Source organism: Littorina saxatilis, linkage group LG1, assembly GCF_037325665.1.
Source record: "Littorina saxatilis isolate snail1 linkage group LG1, US_GU_Lsax_2.0, whole genome shotgun sequence".
NCBI classification, from domain to species: domain Eukaryota; kingdom Metazoa; phylum Mollusca; class Gastropoda; order Littorinimorpha; family Littorinidae; genus Littorina; species Littorina saxatilis.
Window position 1 is genome coordinate 23,774,116 of NC_090245.1, and position 17,050 is coordinate 23,791,165.

At 40.3% G+C, this 17,050-nt stretch overlaps 1 protein-coding gene and 1 long non-coding RNA gene across 2 annotated transcripts; both read right to left on the reverse strand.

The window, feature by feature from the left end:
- Nucleotides 1–1,443: 1,443 nt before the first annotated feature.
- On the reverse strand, nucleotides 1,444–7,159 carry LOC138965179 (uncharacterized). The gene is made up of 4 exons (XR_011455348.1): nucleotides 6,626–7,159; nucleotides 6,395–6,464; nucleotides 5,676–5,754; nucleotides 1,444–3,512 (listed from the first exon to the last, which is right to left on the reverse strand). It is a non-coding gene; the product is annotated as an uncharacterized lncRNA (long non-coding RNA).
- A 46-nt stretch (nucleotides 7,160–7,205) lies between these two features.
- On the reverse strand, nucleotides 7,206–14,434 carry LOC138969249 (muscarinic acetylcholine receptor M2-like). Its single transcript, XM_070342031.1, has 4 exons — nucleotides 14,297–14,434; nucleotides 12,906–13,019; nucleotides 9,389–10,824; nucleotides 7,206–8,784 (listed from the first exon to the last, which is right to left on the reverse strand). Exons 1-4 carry the CDS (start codon nucleotides 14,432–14,434, stop codon nucleotides 8,553–8,555), a joined length of 1,920 nt encoding a protein of 639 aa, XP_070198132.1. The 3' UTR covers nucleotides 7,206–8,552.
- Between the last annotated feature and the right edge of the window lie 2,616 nt (nucleotides 14,435–17,050).

Below are 17,050 nucleotides of genomic sequence, written 5' to 3' on the forward strand. Positions count from 1 at the left end.
CAGTGTACTGTAAATACAGTTCTGGTGAAGGACCAACGATCCTCTGTACATTTTGAAATGACAATATCATATTATTTTCTAAAAGGTCAATAACATTTGTTATTCCTTTTTTTTATTTGTTATCAATAATCCAAAAATATTACATTATTTTGATATTTTATGTCGACATTATTTGATATATATATATATACATCCCATCTTAAAGTGTAACTAAACAGACATTTTGAAGTGTCAGCTTTACTGAATTGCTTTATGTTTTGTCCAAGTATAGACATGTAGAAGCGATACTGGACGATTTTTCCAACGTTTACTGTGTTTTCTGATTTACTACGATTTTTTAAAAGTGTTGAACCCATTTCAGATTTACCTGATTATCTGTTCTTGATTTGATACTTCCAAAGAACAAGTGGTACTTTGAGTTCCGGTTTTATGTTTTAACCAATCAGAATTTGGTTCCTAAATAAAATCGTCTGCTGCCTGTCCCAGCAGAGTCGGCAACAAGCACTGCTTGCCACATGTGTGATGTTACCAACAGAAATAGCCATAAATTGGGCAAGGTAGCAATGTAAATGAATTGGATCTAACTAATGTGCTTGTACTGCATCTCTGGCCTTTGAATTCAAAATGTACTGGCTCAGCGTGAGAGGCAACATCCTGTCGAAGTCGTAAGCACGAGGTTGACTGGGAGATTATTATTCGAAGAGCATGCTGAAACGGATTGTAAGTACAATATTTTACATGTTCTCGACATTTCTGTTGATCTTACTTAACTTTAATTGTTTCCTTGATTTAAAACCCTAGGGCTTGTATTTTCAGTTGTGATACTAAGCACGTATCTTTACCACAGTATCCGATCACTTCACACTTTGGAATGATGAAGTGGAATTATTTCTGGATCTAATTTATTCCTTGTTCCCCCCTCTCGATTCCTTTTTTCGCCACATATGTATTGTCGTGTGAGGGGGTAGATGCGTGTAGTGGCTGATTTTTTTTTATTTTTTACTTCGGTCAGATACAGATGATTGGAAAAAAAACTTGTCAAGGATTTCAGAATTTAATAGATCTGTTCGAAGTTTTTACGGGATGGGTCCTGTTACAATACAGACTGAATGTGCCCAAGATGAACTTTTGATTAAACATACACACACAAATGAATCTCTTGAGTTTGTTATACGGCGAATGTCCAGTTTCCACCACCACGTCTGTGGTATGTTTTTATACTGTTTGATTGAATAGACTGACGTGCATTCTCTCGCAAATGTGCGCGCGTGTGTGTTTGTCTGTGCCTCAGACTTATTAATCAAAGATGATGTTGCACATTGCAGATCTATGCGACAGGAGCAAGTGGACAAGACAGCTACATTTGTCTGAGCGAAGATCCAACTGTAAGCTCTTTTAGCCGAAGACAGCGAGCCTGGGTGCATGCATGCAAGCTTCTGTCATGTTCGTGTGAGTGCTGCAGGGCTATTAGACGACTTTTCATTATTCTTGATTTGGAGATCCATGCAGGGTATTAGAAAGTGCAGAATATACACGTTTGAACAAATACGATGTGTGTTTGCTCTGAAAAAAAGAAAAGACGCAACAAACAAACATTGTATTTGTTTAAAGTATCACAAATATTTATTACCTGTATCTGTATGTTTTGATAATGATGAAGGGTAAATTACTTTGACGTGTGCTTTTTTTTTTTAACCACACTGATAACGAATGATAGAAACACAGACACACTTAATAACATATCCACAAACATTGTAACAATAAATGTAAGCTGAACAATGCCTGCAACACATTTCAGGCTTCAGAAGGAAGTAATTATGAGATTCAGACAGAGAGAGAAAGCCCAACACGAAACCAGTTGTGACATTTTTTATTTCATTATGTAATATTAAAAACACGACAACAACGTATTTCCTGTACTTAGTTTCGTGCAATTATGGATTGCAAAGTATGTCTAATTGAGTGGCATAAAGAGGCACAGTTGCATGAAAAACCAACTCGGATCTTGACCAGGATCAGGATTTTACATGGACACAACCTAGAATTTAACATCCTGGGGGGAGGGGGGTACTGCGCCTTTCACATCAAGATGTAAAGATCTATTTTAAATAATACTTATTAGAAGGGAACAAAATCAAACAAACTACAACAATCGTTCTGAGGGGAGAGAATTACCTCTTCCGAAGAAATTACCTCCCTTGCTTTTCTTGTCGTGACTTATGTAGAGTAAAGTGAATAGAAAGTGAATCAGTCAGTAACAAAAAAAACCACAACATTTCTTAAGATCAATGAGGAGTCTTGAAGTATTTGTCAATGTTAATCTTGTATGCATAACAAACAATATATTACGGATTGATAATTAAAGAAAATCGTCTCTTCTACAGGGTTGACCCCCCTAAAAAGGACACCCACAACCATGCAAATTACTTCTGCATCTGTTGAACCAATTATTTTATATATGGTATTCATTAACTTCAGTTTATGTTCTGCCTTTCCAGTAAGTGGCAATTTTGTAAATTGAATGGTCTGACTTTTGTGCAATTTTAATTTTGTTCTCCAAATTCGGGGGTCGACTAAACAGAACGAGTTTTGACATTGAGCGGTAGCCATTTTTACCTAATTTAAACCCTTCAGGCTTTTACCTTTTTGATTATTTTGAATGTCTGAGTATGTAAAAACATCCCCTTCAACCCCCAGGCTATCGATGACCTGAAGAAAGCATGCAGTTACAGCTAGGTTCAGGGCAATCCTCAGACACGAAAGCGTTGGTGTCATTGGTGATGCAAAAGTTAGATAATTTAACCTACAAATTTGCCACTTTGTGAACTGCACATGCATAAAATCAAGTTTAAGTATGCTGAATATGAAGTTATCCAGTCAATTGGTGTAGAAGTTATAGCATTTCTGTCAGTTAACAGTATTTAAAATCTCTAAAGTAAAATCTGACATATTCGAAAGTTTTGCATAAACACCCAGACAATTTTTACGATACTCTCCTAAGCTTCTCCACCCTGTCTTGGAAATGAATTCGAATAAGGCAGTCAAAATAACTTAGTTTGGAGCACCCATCAATCAGAATAAGCATTAACTTTTGACACAGGAAATATCTTCTACCGAAAGCTCTCCTGGTTTTATTCTACATTTTTCCTGCATAATGGTAACAAATTTAATGATAAATCTAAACAACGAAGTGACTGTGGTAAGATGAACAAAGTTAAAAAACAAAGGATTACTGTAAATGGTTTACGAATCGAAATCTAAACAAGTTTTAATGATAAGTAAAATGATAAAAAAATAAAATAAAAAAAAGCTAACGTCCTCGCATTTGTCCAGAATTATTCCATGTTTAACATGGGAACAGAGGGATAATTGGTCTAAAGAATTTTTAAAAAGGAGGGTTAGGGACTATCTGTATGCAATGCCCGCTATAGGCGAAAGACTTTTGTGGAAGCCATGGAAGAATGCATCGCTGTTGTGCTGGTTCAGCTTGAGGTCCTGTCCTTGCGAATATCCTGCACACACAAAAACACGACTTTTTAAGCCACTTATGTTGCATTCCGTGACATAGCTTTGTTAAAACCGTGTGCCTGATAATAATGACAGATTTTGTTGATATAAATTTTTTTATATAATATTGTTTGACAATCTCTTTCAACATAGTTTACGAATCACCAATGTGTATACAAACGCAAATAACCCACAGGTCAATAAATTACTTTCCAGAGAGAGAGAGAGAGAGAGAGAGAGAGAGAGAGAGAGAGAGAGAGAGAGAGAGAGAGAGAGAGAGAGAGAGAGAGAGAGAGAGAGAGAGAGAGAGAGAGAGAGAGAGAGAGAGAGAGAGAGAGAGAGAGAGAGAGAGAGAGGCAGAGAGAGAGATTAAAACTAGAAAATGTGTGCTATATAAAACAAGGATAATCTCTGTCAAATCTTCGCTTGTACCTGCATGGTGTTTACTGCGCTATATACACAACCTGTTTTATTTCATTTATTTAATTTTTTTTAATTTTTTTTTTGGGGGGGGGGGGATGTTTTGTGATGAGGGTTTTTTCAAAGCCTTTACTGCTTTAGTCATTGAATCCACCCGACTTCGATTTATTGTTCAGTGATGGGTAATTGTGACCAACTATGTAAGTTAGTGATTGTTCTGGCTTCATACAATGACATTGCATTAATTTTATAAGTGTATGTGTGTGTGTTTCAGGCAAAAGCTGATATTACAGTCCTAGTTGTATGCAGTACCTCTGCTTCTTCGTTCAGGAATCAAAGTATACAATCTAAACCGATTATTTTGTTCAATAATGTTCAGCTTACCATCCCGAAGAAGGGCAGTAACGTGCCGAGATATTGATTATAGATATTAACGTACCTAACCTGGTTACTGGTGTGTTTTCTTTTTATTTCAATAATGTAAATGTGTGACAACTTGCAGGGTACTTGATGTTCAGAGCAATTTTTCTGGCAAAAGACCTTTTATGGATCAAAGAAAACTTTTGTCATAGTGCACAAGTCAATCAATTTGGTTGATAAATAATTTGTGCTGCATTTTCCCTGGTTCCAAAACGTAGTATGTATTACCACATGTCCTTACCTGTCATTGGCATCACATGATTCTCTGCAAGCAGTCTTTTGTGGAAATACGTCATTTAACACTTGCACTTATAGTAGGTGGCTGTGGAACGGTAGACATGCAACGACAACGAACAACAAAAGACAAAGTGTGGAGTACACTCATTTTTCTTAACATACGCCAAGTTTCTTTGAGAATGCTCCAAGTGAAAATCAGGGGTTCCTAGGCCTGATATCACAATTAAACAGCTTCTTCTCAGAATCAGGAGGAAAAAAACTGTTATATGGCGAGATGTCGTGACAAGAACAGACAGCAGCAGCAGCAACAACAACATTGCTAAATCGTCGCTTTAACAAAATTTCATGTTTAGCATCGCAGACAAAGCACGGCTACTGATCCGACCAAAGCCACACTTCATGCACGATGGGCACATTGTTATGGCCAGCTTGTTAACGTGAGCATTGTGTATGTTTTACATAGAATTGAATGTGTTTGTCGTTGTGTCTGTCATCTATCCTAGTCGTTTGATTTAGAATAAAGCAAACTTATTACAATGACGATTTTCTTCGATTTTTGATGAAGGATTGGCATCAAGACTTTTCCTATTTTCCAACTCTGCCACCATACACTGGCCGTTCAGGTCTGCATGTCGACCACATGGTGTGTGATCAGATTTTTTGGACATGTTCACAATGCTTACATGACCACCAAATGGAAAATCAGTTGGTATTTGTTATGTTTTTGTGTTAGCACAATCTTCATACAAGTAAACAGAAACAGTTTTGTTGCAAACAGAGCCTTCATAAGAAAAAATGCTTCTAAGTCAAAATACATACCCTCTTTTTCGTATTGCGTAAAATATACCCATAAATTCTGGACATCATATTTTTATTTTTTTTCACAACAATGAAACCAAACTTTGGCATATGTTTTAGCAATATATTCACAATAAAACCTATGAGTTTGAAGGCTGCATCTTGTTTTGTTTATTTTTGAGAATTTTTTTGCAAACCCATGCAAATGGCCAGTTTCTGGGGAGAGACTGGGGAGATAATGGCCAGTATAGAAAGAGTTAATAAGTAAACTAATGTCAGAAGTAGGTATTTACCTTGTTTGCCTTCGCGTTCTTGATAGCCTGCTGCAGCATTTGTATCACTTCCCTTGACATTCAAAACGCCAATGTATTTCTGAAAGGAAAATAAAGATATTGACCGAAACATCACACAAGCGGTATATCATATGCTAGGTTTTGTTTACAGTGCCTGTTCTACGACCACATCTGATTGTAATTTAAATAAAGAAAAACTGTATCTATTTGTTACTTCTCTATTTGTGTGTGTGCAGGGGCGGATCACATCATTTTTAAGGGGGAGTTTCCAAATTTCTTTTAGGAACAATTTGACGACGCGAAGTGTTTAGTTGAAGACGCGAAGCGTTCAACCTCCTTGGGGGGGGGGGGGGGGGGGGGGGTGGGGTTTAAGAAGAAAAATTTGAATCACAACAAGGACAATTGATCGATCTGGCGCAACCTGAGCAAACTAATTAGCCAACTTCTTTCCAAAATCGTCACTTAGAATACAAAGGCCGGCTCCTAAGTGGTCCGGAAACCCCGGAACCCCCCTCCGGATCCGCCCAGTGTGTGTGTGTGTGTGTGTGTGTGTGTGTGTGTGTGTGTGTGTGTGTGTGTGTGACCGATGACCGTCTCTAAATTCTAATCGTTGCGTTTGCATGGTAATAAAGTTTTAATACTGGATATGCCCATGAAAAAATATCATTTCTTGTTCATGTCATTGTGTGTGTGTGGCCAGGACCGTGACTTCTGCTTGCCTCGACGTCTTCAGAAAAGACACAAAATGCCAGCAGGCGTATGTTCTTGGAGCACTCAGTATGCCGTCATCTGCAAACAAATAAATACAAATTATTCAATTGTGTAAATAAAGAACAATCACTTTAATATTACAACAACAAATTCATATAACTGTAGTCTTCACCAGAGACATCCACTACACTATCTTTAAATAAAACTGCCGTAAAAAATTGAAATACTATAAAACTTACCCCCACTCAGATCTATTTGGGATTATTCAAGTTTCAACCATGAAACGATGCCGGTTTGGACAGATCTGCTAGTTTGCCGCTGAAACTGAAATCAAAGGCGATCTTCAGAACTATTTCTAATCTTGTATTTGTGATTAATATAAAATACTGATCTTCCCAATAGAAGCTGATGTGTATACACATGACCAGGACAAGGTATTTTGTTACAGGGCATTTACGCAGACGTCGCAGTTCAAAATATCGTTTTAGATCTGATTTTGTACAGCAGCCTGTGTGATTCAGAATCGTCTGCCCTTTTTCGGTTTAACATTTTATGGACGATTCCTATGAGACTGCTCAATCATAACTGATGACAAATTCAGAAACAGATGATGGTTTCAAGTAGGCTACAGTAATGATTCGTTAAAAATGTCAAGCCACTCGTCGATCATTCACACTCAAAGAACCCAAGCCAAATCTGCTCTGGTTCCGAGCAGCTTTTTCAAACTGAGACCCTAATTGTTACGCATCTGCCGCGAAAAGATAGACCACAAACAAGCGGCACTGTACCATGCTTTCGTTTATGTTGCTAAACAGATTAAATGTGCATTGTAAATGTGCTTACAGCAAAGAAATGCATCCTTACTTACCACAAAAATACTGGTACCACATTCATCGCACTTGTGTCTTCTTACCAAAACCTATCGATATGTTTGTTTACGATATATTGGTAATTACTAACCGTTAAATATTTTTCAAAAATCTGAAATGACTTTTAAGAATCAAAGAAAGATTCGCTAAAACGGTTGACTTTCAGAAAATAAGCAATATTTTTCTGAACCATGAAATAAAAATCGAAAACTCCGTTTGATCTTTTATTTTGGTAGATTGATGACAACAGCCGGAACTGAAAGTACCAGAACCAAAAATTAAGGGCATTAATCAGGTAAACTAAGAAGATTGTCGTTCCTGGCGCGCACTTCACATGTCCGTCAAACAGTGTCCGAGTGAGAGAAAAAATTTTTTTTTTTCGCAGTTCGACAGTATATGAGGCCCTTCTTCATATCAAAGTGTAAAGGTTGCTGAACGATGTTTTTCCTTTTTGCTTGTTTAGTTACACTTTAAGAGATGCAGGAGAGTGCCATGCATTATTTTCCAACCAGACGCGGAGTACTTTCAATTTCCCCAGAAGGAAAACTGAACACTAACTAGCCCTTTAAACATTTAAAGACCAGTAATTGAATTAAGGCATGATGAATCCGTTCCAATATTACGGAATCCAGGTCGATGTACTATCATTATTCATATTTGAAAGCTGAACAAGCCAACCGGAAAAAAGGTTCTTGCAAAACGTGCATATCAATCCTTTTAATTCCTCCTGTTCCTATTCCATTGCACACAACGCTTCTCTTCTCTTTCTCAAACGCTTTCTTTTTACAATCTCTTTTTCTCCAAAGAAAACGGAACAATAACGTAGTAATCTCTTTCAACACATGTTCAGGGATGCACATTGCATGCATAACATAAACAAACACAAGTTTACAAAAAAATATTGGGCTTCACATCAGAACCACAAGATATGACTTCAAGGACGCCAAGATGCCAGTCGTTCTTTACACAAATTCGCCTTGCAGCATCTTCTTATTTCCCTTGTAAACCACCATGTAAACCATAACAAATCCGTCCAGGAGTTTACATGACTTTAGAGCATCCAAGCTTCCATTTGGAAACATACGAATTACGATCAACACAAGTGACAGTTTCTTATACAGGGTGGGAATATTTTGCTGAATTTAATTCGTTAGTTGCCACACGTGTCATTCAGCTGCGCAGGTCTCATATTATTGTTTGACACATCTATTTTTTGCACTGCTCTGACACTGGTCTTTTTTGGCGATTTTTCCACAGCAGGACCGAAAGTTCATCTCCGCAGGAATTGGGCTTTACTTTAACGGTTGGGACTCCCAAAAGAAGGGACATGGAAACTCTCATTTTTTCTGAGCAGGGTACTAAAGAGTTCCTTCAACTCCTGTCTGAAGCGAGCGTTGCAGAAACTGTAGACAAAGGCGTTGACGACACTATTGAGGTAGTAGGAACGAATGACAATGGCATACGTGTTCGAGCTCAGGCTACAGTCCGTCAAATTAGGGCACCAGTTGACTGGGTCTTTACGGATAAACCTGAAAAAAGTAGCTCATTTAAAAAAATGAAATTATTGCTGGACAAAAATAAGCCTGTTTAAAAAAACAAGGAAACTGAACGTTCGCCAAAAGCTACATAATCTGTGCTGGACAAAACCCTAACTAAATAAGCTTACTAAGCGTTCAGTTCCGCAATGCCATACAATCAACAGATGTAGTACTTTGCACACAAAAACCACACACACACACACACACACACACACACACCACACACGCGCACACACGCATACACACTCCCATACACACACACATACACTCACACACACACAATCAAACACACACACACACACACAAATACACACACACACACACACACACACTCACCACCACCACCACGACCATCACCACCACAACAACAAACCCACCTCCACCCCCTTCAACAAAACCACCACCACCTCCAGGAACAACACCAATGCCACCAACAAACACATCTCCGACACAGCAACGTCTCCAACGACACCACCATACCCACCATCAACAACAACAACAACAACAACAACAACAACAACAACAACAACAACAATAACAGCAACAACAACAACAACAGCAACAACAACAAAGACGAAATACACTAATCGCTCACCTCATGATGAGATGGGGCAGCCAGTTGATGACGTAGCACAGGGTTAGCACAGACATCATCAGTGTTGTCCGTGACCTTATTCGTCGTGTCCGACTGGACACTTGTGGTCCTCGCTGGATCAGCAGCTTTGGAGGTTGACCATTCTCCTTGTCCGCCAAACGTTCCAGGCAGTGAGGTGAGGAACCCATCTTCTGATCGCTGCGCGCCGATTCGGGCTGGCTTTGTTGTTGCCCAGCTTGTACCTCCATCTTCCCTTTGCATTGCTGGGCGACAGGTGCTGGTCTTGGAGCTCCGGAGTTGGGCTCTGAGTCGCCATCGTCTGAGTGGTGTTCATCTGTGCAGGCCTCTCTGGTTTGGCAAGCTTCCTGTGTTTGCGATGTGCCGATGTGATATGGAACCCCACGAGACTGATGACTGTTGGCGTCGCTAGGAGTCTCCGCACAGTTTCTCGTCACGTCGATTTGGAAAGTGTCGCCGTCTGGTTGCGAAGAGCACTGCGTTCTTTCTGGGATGTTGTCATGGCCACTGGGGCAGGATTCAGAGGAAGTATAGTCAGACATGGAGCTCCCTACCACTATTTTTTTCCTGTCGCGAGCGTCTTGCACACAGATGGCGTTTCCATCTAGGTCCAGGGGTTGACAGTCCTGCTGAGTGTTGAGCTGGTGGCAGGCAGGAGGTAGCGCTTTTAAGCTGCTGACTTCCGTTTTCATTGGAAGGACGTTTTTAGTCTCGGTAAGACTATGAGACCGTGAACTGTTCTGACTCATCTTTCGCTTTAAACCCAGTCTCTCCTTTCTCAGATGCCAGATCCGAACGCCGATCAAGAGGTAAGCTGGTAACATTGTGCACAGGCCGCCGAAGAAAAAGACCCCAAGCACAATTTTATACGCCTCAGGGTAAATCGTGGCTTGGTACGTGTCTTCCGTCCAGCACATTCTAGCTTGAATCCCTGGTTGTGTTGTGTTTACCTTGTGAATCCCGTATAATGGAACAAAAGGTGCGAAGGAAAGCCCAGACAGACAGAGAGCTCCAAACACAAGAACCCATGCTTTGCCTGGATTCAACTGCTTCTTCAAAGGCCTGCAGATTCTGTGGCACCGGTCTAAAGCAACCAGCACCAGCAAAAACCCGGAGGCCTGCGTGAAAGGCGTGGCAATGGCAAAGAAACTCCGACACAGCCAGTAACCGTCGATGTCGTAGGCGTAACGAATGGTCATGATCTGCAAGGGCAATCCCAGGGTGTTGCAGATGAGATCGCACGCAGCCATGGCCAGAACAAACACGCGAGTAACACACGGTTTGAACCGCCTCCAGTACACGAGGATGACGACGACGTTACCGATCAGACCCACGACGATGATCAGAATGAGATACAGCACCACTGGGATACGGTGCTTGAACGATTCCTGGCTGAGCTGGCTCAGATACTTCTCCACCTGGAAAAAAGGTATGACTATGTGTTGAGGAATGAATATAAATGAATGAGTGAAGTCCAAAACAGCTAGATTGGTAACGTTCTAAAAGCAAGAATAAGAAAACAGAAAATGAAAGCTTTGGTAAAGTTTAATTACAAACATTCATATAATAAGTGTGCAAAGGGGTGAGCCCATGCCATGTGCGTGTTCAAAACCGCTAACTGTGTGTATGATTAACTCACCATTTCGTGACTCCAGTTTGTGGCAGTTCTTTCGGTCGAATCCATATCGAGCTGTGTGCGATAAGGAACCGCACAGGCAAATAAATAGTCAGTAAAACGGATACACCACTCAAGCTTTGAACTTTGCATGACACGGATGTTCTCCATCAACAGTTTAGTGACAATTACTATTACTTCCCGTTAATAACTGAGAAGACTTAATTTTGGCTGTAAAAAGTTGGTCCAAACTCATGACTGTTTCAATGTCATTCCTCTTCTGCGTTTTTAGAGGCTGGCTCAGCAATATAAGGAACACACACCAAAAAGTTAAAATACACACACACACGCACACACACACACACACACACACACACACACACACACACACGCGCGCGCGCGCGCGCGCGCGCGCGCGCTCTCTCTCTCTCTCGTTCTCTTACACACACACAAACCCATACTCACACGCACACAAAATTAGACACAAGCGCGCGTGCACACATCATCCAAATACACACACCAAAAAGTTAAAATACACACACACACGCACACACACACACACACACACACACACACACACACACACACACACACACACACGCGCGCGCGCGCGCTCTCTCTCTCTCTCGTTCTCTTACACACACACAAACCCATACTCACACGCACACAAAATTAGACACAAGCGCGCGTGCACACATCATCCAAATACACACGTACCCCCAAATTGTGCCTATACAAAAACCTAAATGCAGATTTGTTAAGACACAAAAAAGAGGGGGGGGGGGGGAACGGCTGTCAAAAAGTAACGCAAGAGCAAGCACGCAGGCTTATACATCCAGGCTTACGAGTACCTATAAATTTAGGCTTACTCGCCTGTATCCACGCACGTGATATATGCAACTGAATGTGCAAGACACAAACAAAACGACATAGTCATCAAAGGAGGTAAGAACAGTTGCACAAGATGAATATTCTTTCTTCAACAAGAAAACGGCATCCCTAAATAGACAGACAGACAGACTGACGCACACGCAAACACAGACAGACAGACAGACACACAGACAGACAGACACACACACACACACACACACACACACACACACAGACAGACACACACACACACACACACACACCTGCAAACACAGAAACGAACACGCACTCACAACCACGCACAAAGAATTAAAGATTCTTGGCAAGCATAGTGACCGAGACTTTGACCAGAAACATGGACTTTCTTTTACGTGTTCCGTGACGTTATTGTAGGTTTGACGTCATAATGACACAGGAGCAAAAGAAAAAGACGAAGGACACGAGGGCAAGCAAACTCATTTGTTTTTGGGGATCATGAAAACAGGGGGAGGTAAGTCCCGGAAGATAAGAGTTACGGAACTTGTTCGCAATACACCGATTAACAGTTCCGCGGCCCTTTTAGATTCACACATGCGCACATCTTTTTCTACGAGCACTTTTGCTTCTTCTTCCTTTTCCGGTTTCCAGTTTTTGAGAAAATGCGCATCCGCAGATCGTTTCTTCGAAAGTTTTTTCTTCTTCTTGCCGTTCCGGTTGATTTGAGAAAGCGTAGATTCAGTCGGCAAAAAGTGCAATTTTGTAGTCTTCCAGCCCTGAAGTTGCTTTTGAGTGTACAAAGAAAGAGTGTAAAGGTTCTAAGGGTTACATCGGGCACACAAACACGCGATTTTCCTTTTTTTTCCCCTTTGATTTGAACGCGTGCGCAGATCGTTTTTTGCGAGTATGTTTGTACTGCTTCCTCTTCCGCTTTCATTCTTCGTTCCATGTAAACGCCGAAACTGTTAAACTTGTGTATCGTCACTATGCTGTGCATTGATCGGTGTCGGATCCCTTTAAGTCGTTTATCTGAATCACTGCACTTTTGGACGGTAACGAGTCGTCAGGTAGATCAACCCGAAACATGTGGCTGCACACTGTCTGGATGACATACTTGCATCTTCTAGCCGGAACGTCACACTCTCCGATCAGCTGGTAGACACACTTTACCACAAAGTCCTCAAAGTAGCCGTTCTGGTTTCTTGTGTTTAGGGGCAACACGCGCTTTGCTGTCTAGTTCTTCTAGAAGTGTCCAAATCGTCTCCTCTGCTGCCTTCAGATCACCCTGAACTTGTTGTTATAGGTGGTCACCCGACTTGAGTACTGTTTGCATGCTCTTTTCTGTATGCTTTCGTTGTCGAGTTTTTTGCGGAACAACCTTCAGAGTCTGGAGGCCGAGCACCGTAGCATCGTCGTACTTTTATGAAACCTTGACAGTAGCTGACAGTCTCGATCATTGGAGTTCTGCTGCCCGAGACAGTAATGGGTCGATGTTCCAAACTAGATGTTTGTGACGTGAGGCGCTTCTTTTCAGTAAAAAGTGACGTCATTTCCTCGTCTAGTTTAGAACATGTATCTTTTATGAGATCTTTATACTTGATTTCATGGTTCCTTTCCATCATAAATAAAAGGCGTTGATCCCAGGTGTTCTCGGGTTTTTCGTCAACGCTGACTCAGACCACTGCCCACTTGACAGTCTGCACCTCGTCTACCTTTCTACAATTTCACACAAGTGAACATGAAACATGGAATGCATACGGAGAATTCATAATTCCATCGACGAGAATATCAGAGACCCGAACGCAACACATTTTACGGAGGAAGATGTAGCCTATAGAGAATACTACATGGCTTGCTGTGTCGTACCAGATTTACACGAGTTGTTTTTTTAAATAGTGAACTGCGAGCGAAAGCGAGCTGTTCACTATTTGAAAAAGCAACGAGTGTAAATCTGGTACGACACAGCAAGCCATGTAGTATTCTGTTTATCCTACATTATATACTTCTGTGCCAGATCTAACTAAAAGTCACCGACAGCGCTATTGCCTTTGGATCAACCCGCTTTAGAACTTCAAACCACTTTACTCAATTTGACATTCATTCCTCCGCCATGACACACACTCTCAAACTAGGACAAAGTAGTTCGCCTTTGTTAACACTGTTAAGTTTAATATTGAACATTGATTAAATAAATTCGAACAACGAAATGATGGTCACTTCAAAATATACCAGACAAAAAGAAAAGCAGTGGCCACAGGATAAAAGAAACCAAAAGGAACAACAACAGCAAAGCATATCCTTCCGCGATAGGATGACAGTCAAGTCGGAGCCAGGCGAGTCGACAGCTTTCAGATGGTCACTTCTCGGTTTGGTGACTGGACAAATATTGGTTGATGTTGATGGTACCAACGTGCACAGGCCTTGCAAACAGTGTTGTTAGCGTTTGCTGGGATGTGATTGTGGCAGTGGCAGTGGAGACGGCTGGAGTTGAAGTGGCCGTGCGAATCCAATGTGTCGTCTGCCGACACTGGCGACAGCTCCGAGACCGGTGCAGTGCCGTTTAGCATCAGACTGAAGCCACGGTCGGTGTTCCTCTTGGGAAATGCTGCTTAACGTTGTTGTGCCCAGATAGCTGCATTATTTTGGTCGGAGGAACGTTATTCTCGGAAAGTTTCTGCACTAGGAACTTGCGTGCAGAGTGGTTGGTGTAGATCTACCTCGGGTTGATGATCCCAGCTTTTCTTCACATGTCGCCCTGGCATGTTTTGGATTGTCTTCATGCAAGGACACGTCTCCCCACTGCATGTGCCTCTGAGGTGTCACGCTGCGCAGACCAAAGTTGACTGTGTTTTGCCACCACAGAGTATTCAGGATTACTTCTGGATCTGCGACTCCGAGCTGTTTTGTCTGCCACAGCTTGTCAACATCTTCATCTTTCAGCGGTTGAGCCCTGTTAGGTAAGTCTTATTTATTATATAGGTATGTTAGAGAAAAAATGAAAGGTAAATGAAATAAATGAAATGTAGTTTGTTGAAAAGATAATAAAAAGACCATTCCAATGGTATAAGTATGAACACTGTGAGTCAATTTGTTCAAAAGTTACGAATTTTTAATTGAATAAAATCCCGTCCTTTGTTTTACTAATTGGACATTAGAAAATTTGTGACCAGATTACATGCGCTGAACAACAAAAACCTGCCTAACTTTTTTATTTTCAAAGCTAGAAGAAAACCAAAGATATCTCTGGAATTGTTATGGCTAGAGCTATTGATTGAAATAAAAAAAAAATGACAATTTTTTTTTAGTTAATTAATTAATTAAATAAAAGGTGAATTAATTACCGTCGTTAACACAACCAAGCGACTGTAAACCTGCCTAACTTTTTTATTTTCAAAGCTAGAAGAAAACCAAAGATATCTCTGGAATTGTTATGGCTAGAGCTATTGATTGAAATAAAAAAAAATGACAATTTTTTTTTTAGTTAATTAATTAATTAAATAAAAGGTGAATTAATTACCGTCGTTAACACAACCAAGCGACTGTAAACCTGCCTAACTTTTTTATTTTCAAAGCTAGAAGAAAACCAAAGATATCTCTGGAATTGTTATGGCTAGAGCTATTGATTGAAATAAAAAAAAAAGACAATTTTTTTTAAGTTAATTAATTAATTAAATAAAAGGTGAATTAATTACCGTCGTTAACACAACCAAGCGACTGTAAACCTGCATAACTTTTTTTTTTCAAAGCTAGAAGAAAACCAAAGATATCTGTGGAATCCTTATGGCTAGAGCTATTGATTAAAGTGGGAAAAAAATGAAAGAAATTAAGTTAATTAATTAACTAAAAGGTGAGTTAATTACTGTCGTTGACACAATCAAGCGACTGTAAATTCTGTATATTTTTCAAACCTCTCAAGTGATATTGAAAAATGTGATGTTTTCAGAAAACCTGTGACTAGGACTATCATTCTACTGATGACACTCAGTCACCTGCACACAGAATAAACAAAAAATATTGGCACAGTGTTAGTGTAAATAAAGATTTTATAAGTTTGAACTCCAGTTACCTGAAAAGAGAAAAGAAATCTTACAATGAACTCAATACACACACACACACACATGCAATCCAGCAATAGAAATGGTAAAGGCTTCATACCTGTAGATTTGTAGACACTGATGGAGTGATGACTGAAGTGAAGGAATGAGTAGGCCTACTTTTGACTTCAATAAGTTGTCCAAAACACACCAAATAATCCTGTCAGTTATCAGGAACAGCTCCCTAGATAAAAACAAAACAAAACTTGTGTCACCACCTGGTCACATTTACAAAACAGTCATTTGACAGCAATGTAGCTTCTTTCTTACTTCAACATCGTCAAAGAAGACAAAAAATCCAATGTAAACAATGTTCACAACCAATCAGAAGTCGCGGTCTGGGTCACGTGACCACATGCGGTCGATCTTACATTACAATTTGAAAACCAAACAACACGCTTTTATCTAACACAAAAAAGACCTAAATTGTTTTAAGGAAGCATACGGAATGTTAATAAAGTAAAATACATTAATTAGAAGTAGTATAAACGATTCCACTAGATTTGATGAAGATTCTCAGAAAAGCACTTGATCGGCCATTCCTGGCGCGATCTGAAAAACTGACCACATTGAAATGAGCAAATCTCCAAATTCTTACCACAAATTCAAAACCTAATCACTAAAATAGACTCAGAAATGATTATTCTACAAGCTGATTGCAGAATCAACATACCTGATATCCACGTTTGATGTCAAAATGGTGTTAGAAGAAGAACCAAAACTTTCAAACTAGCGTAGCTCAGCTATTACGCGTCGCGGGAAGTTGAAACTTGTATGTAAATGAAGGGAAAAACGTGAACTACGTCACAGAAAACGCCGTCTTTCCGATAAACGAAAACGAGGCTAGAAAACAGCGAAAGAGAGAGAGTCGCTGAGCGCGCGAGAGCCGAGTCTGGGCACAAGTTTCGCGGAGCAGCACAGCTGCGCATTCGTGACGTCACTCACACATGCTTTAAGTTGCCACAACCTCCCTGTTTAACAATCTTCTGCTTTGTCTTCACGACTTCTCTCAGTTACAAGTGCAAATTCGGGGCCGTCTATAACGGGTGCACAGTACTTTTTAGACTTCAACTGTCGATGGATGCTGCT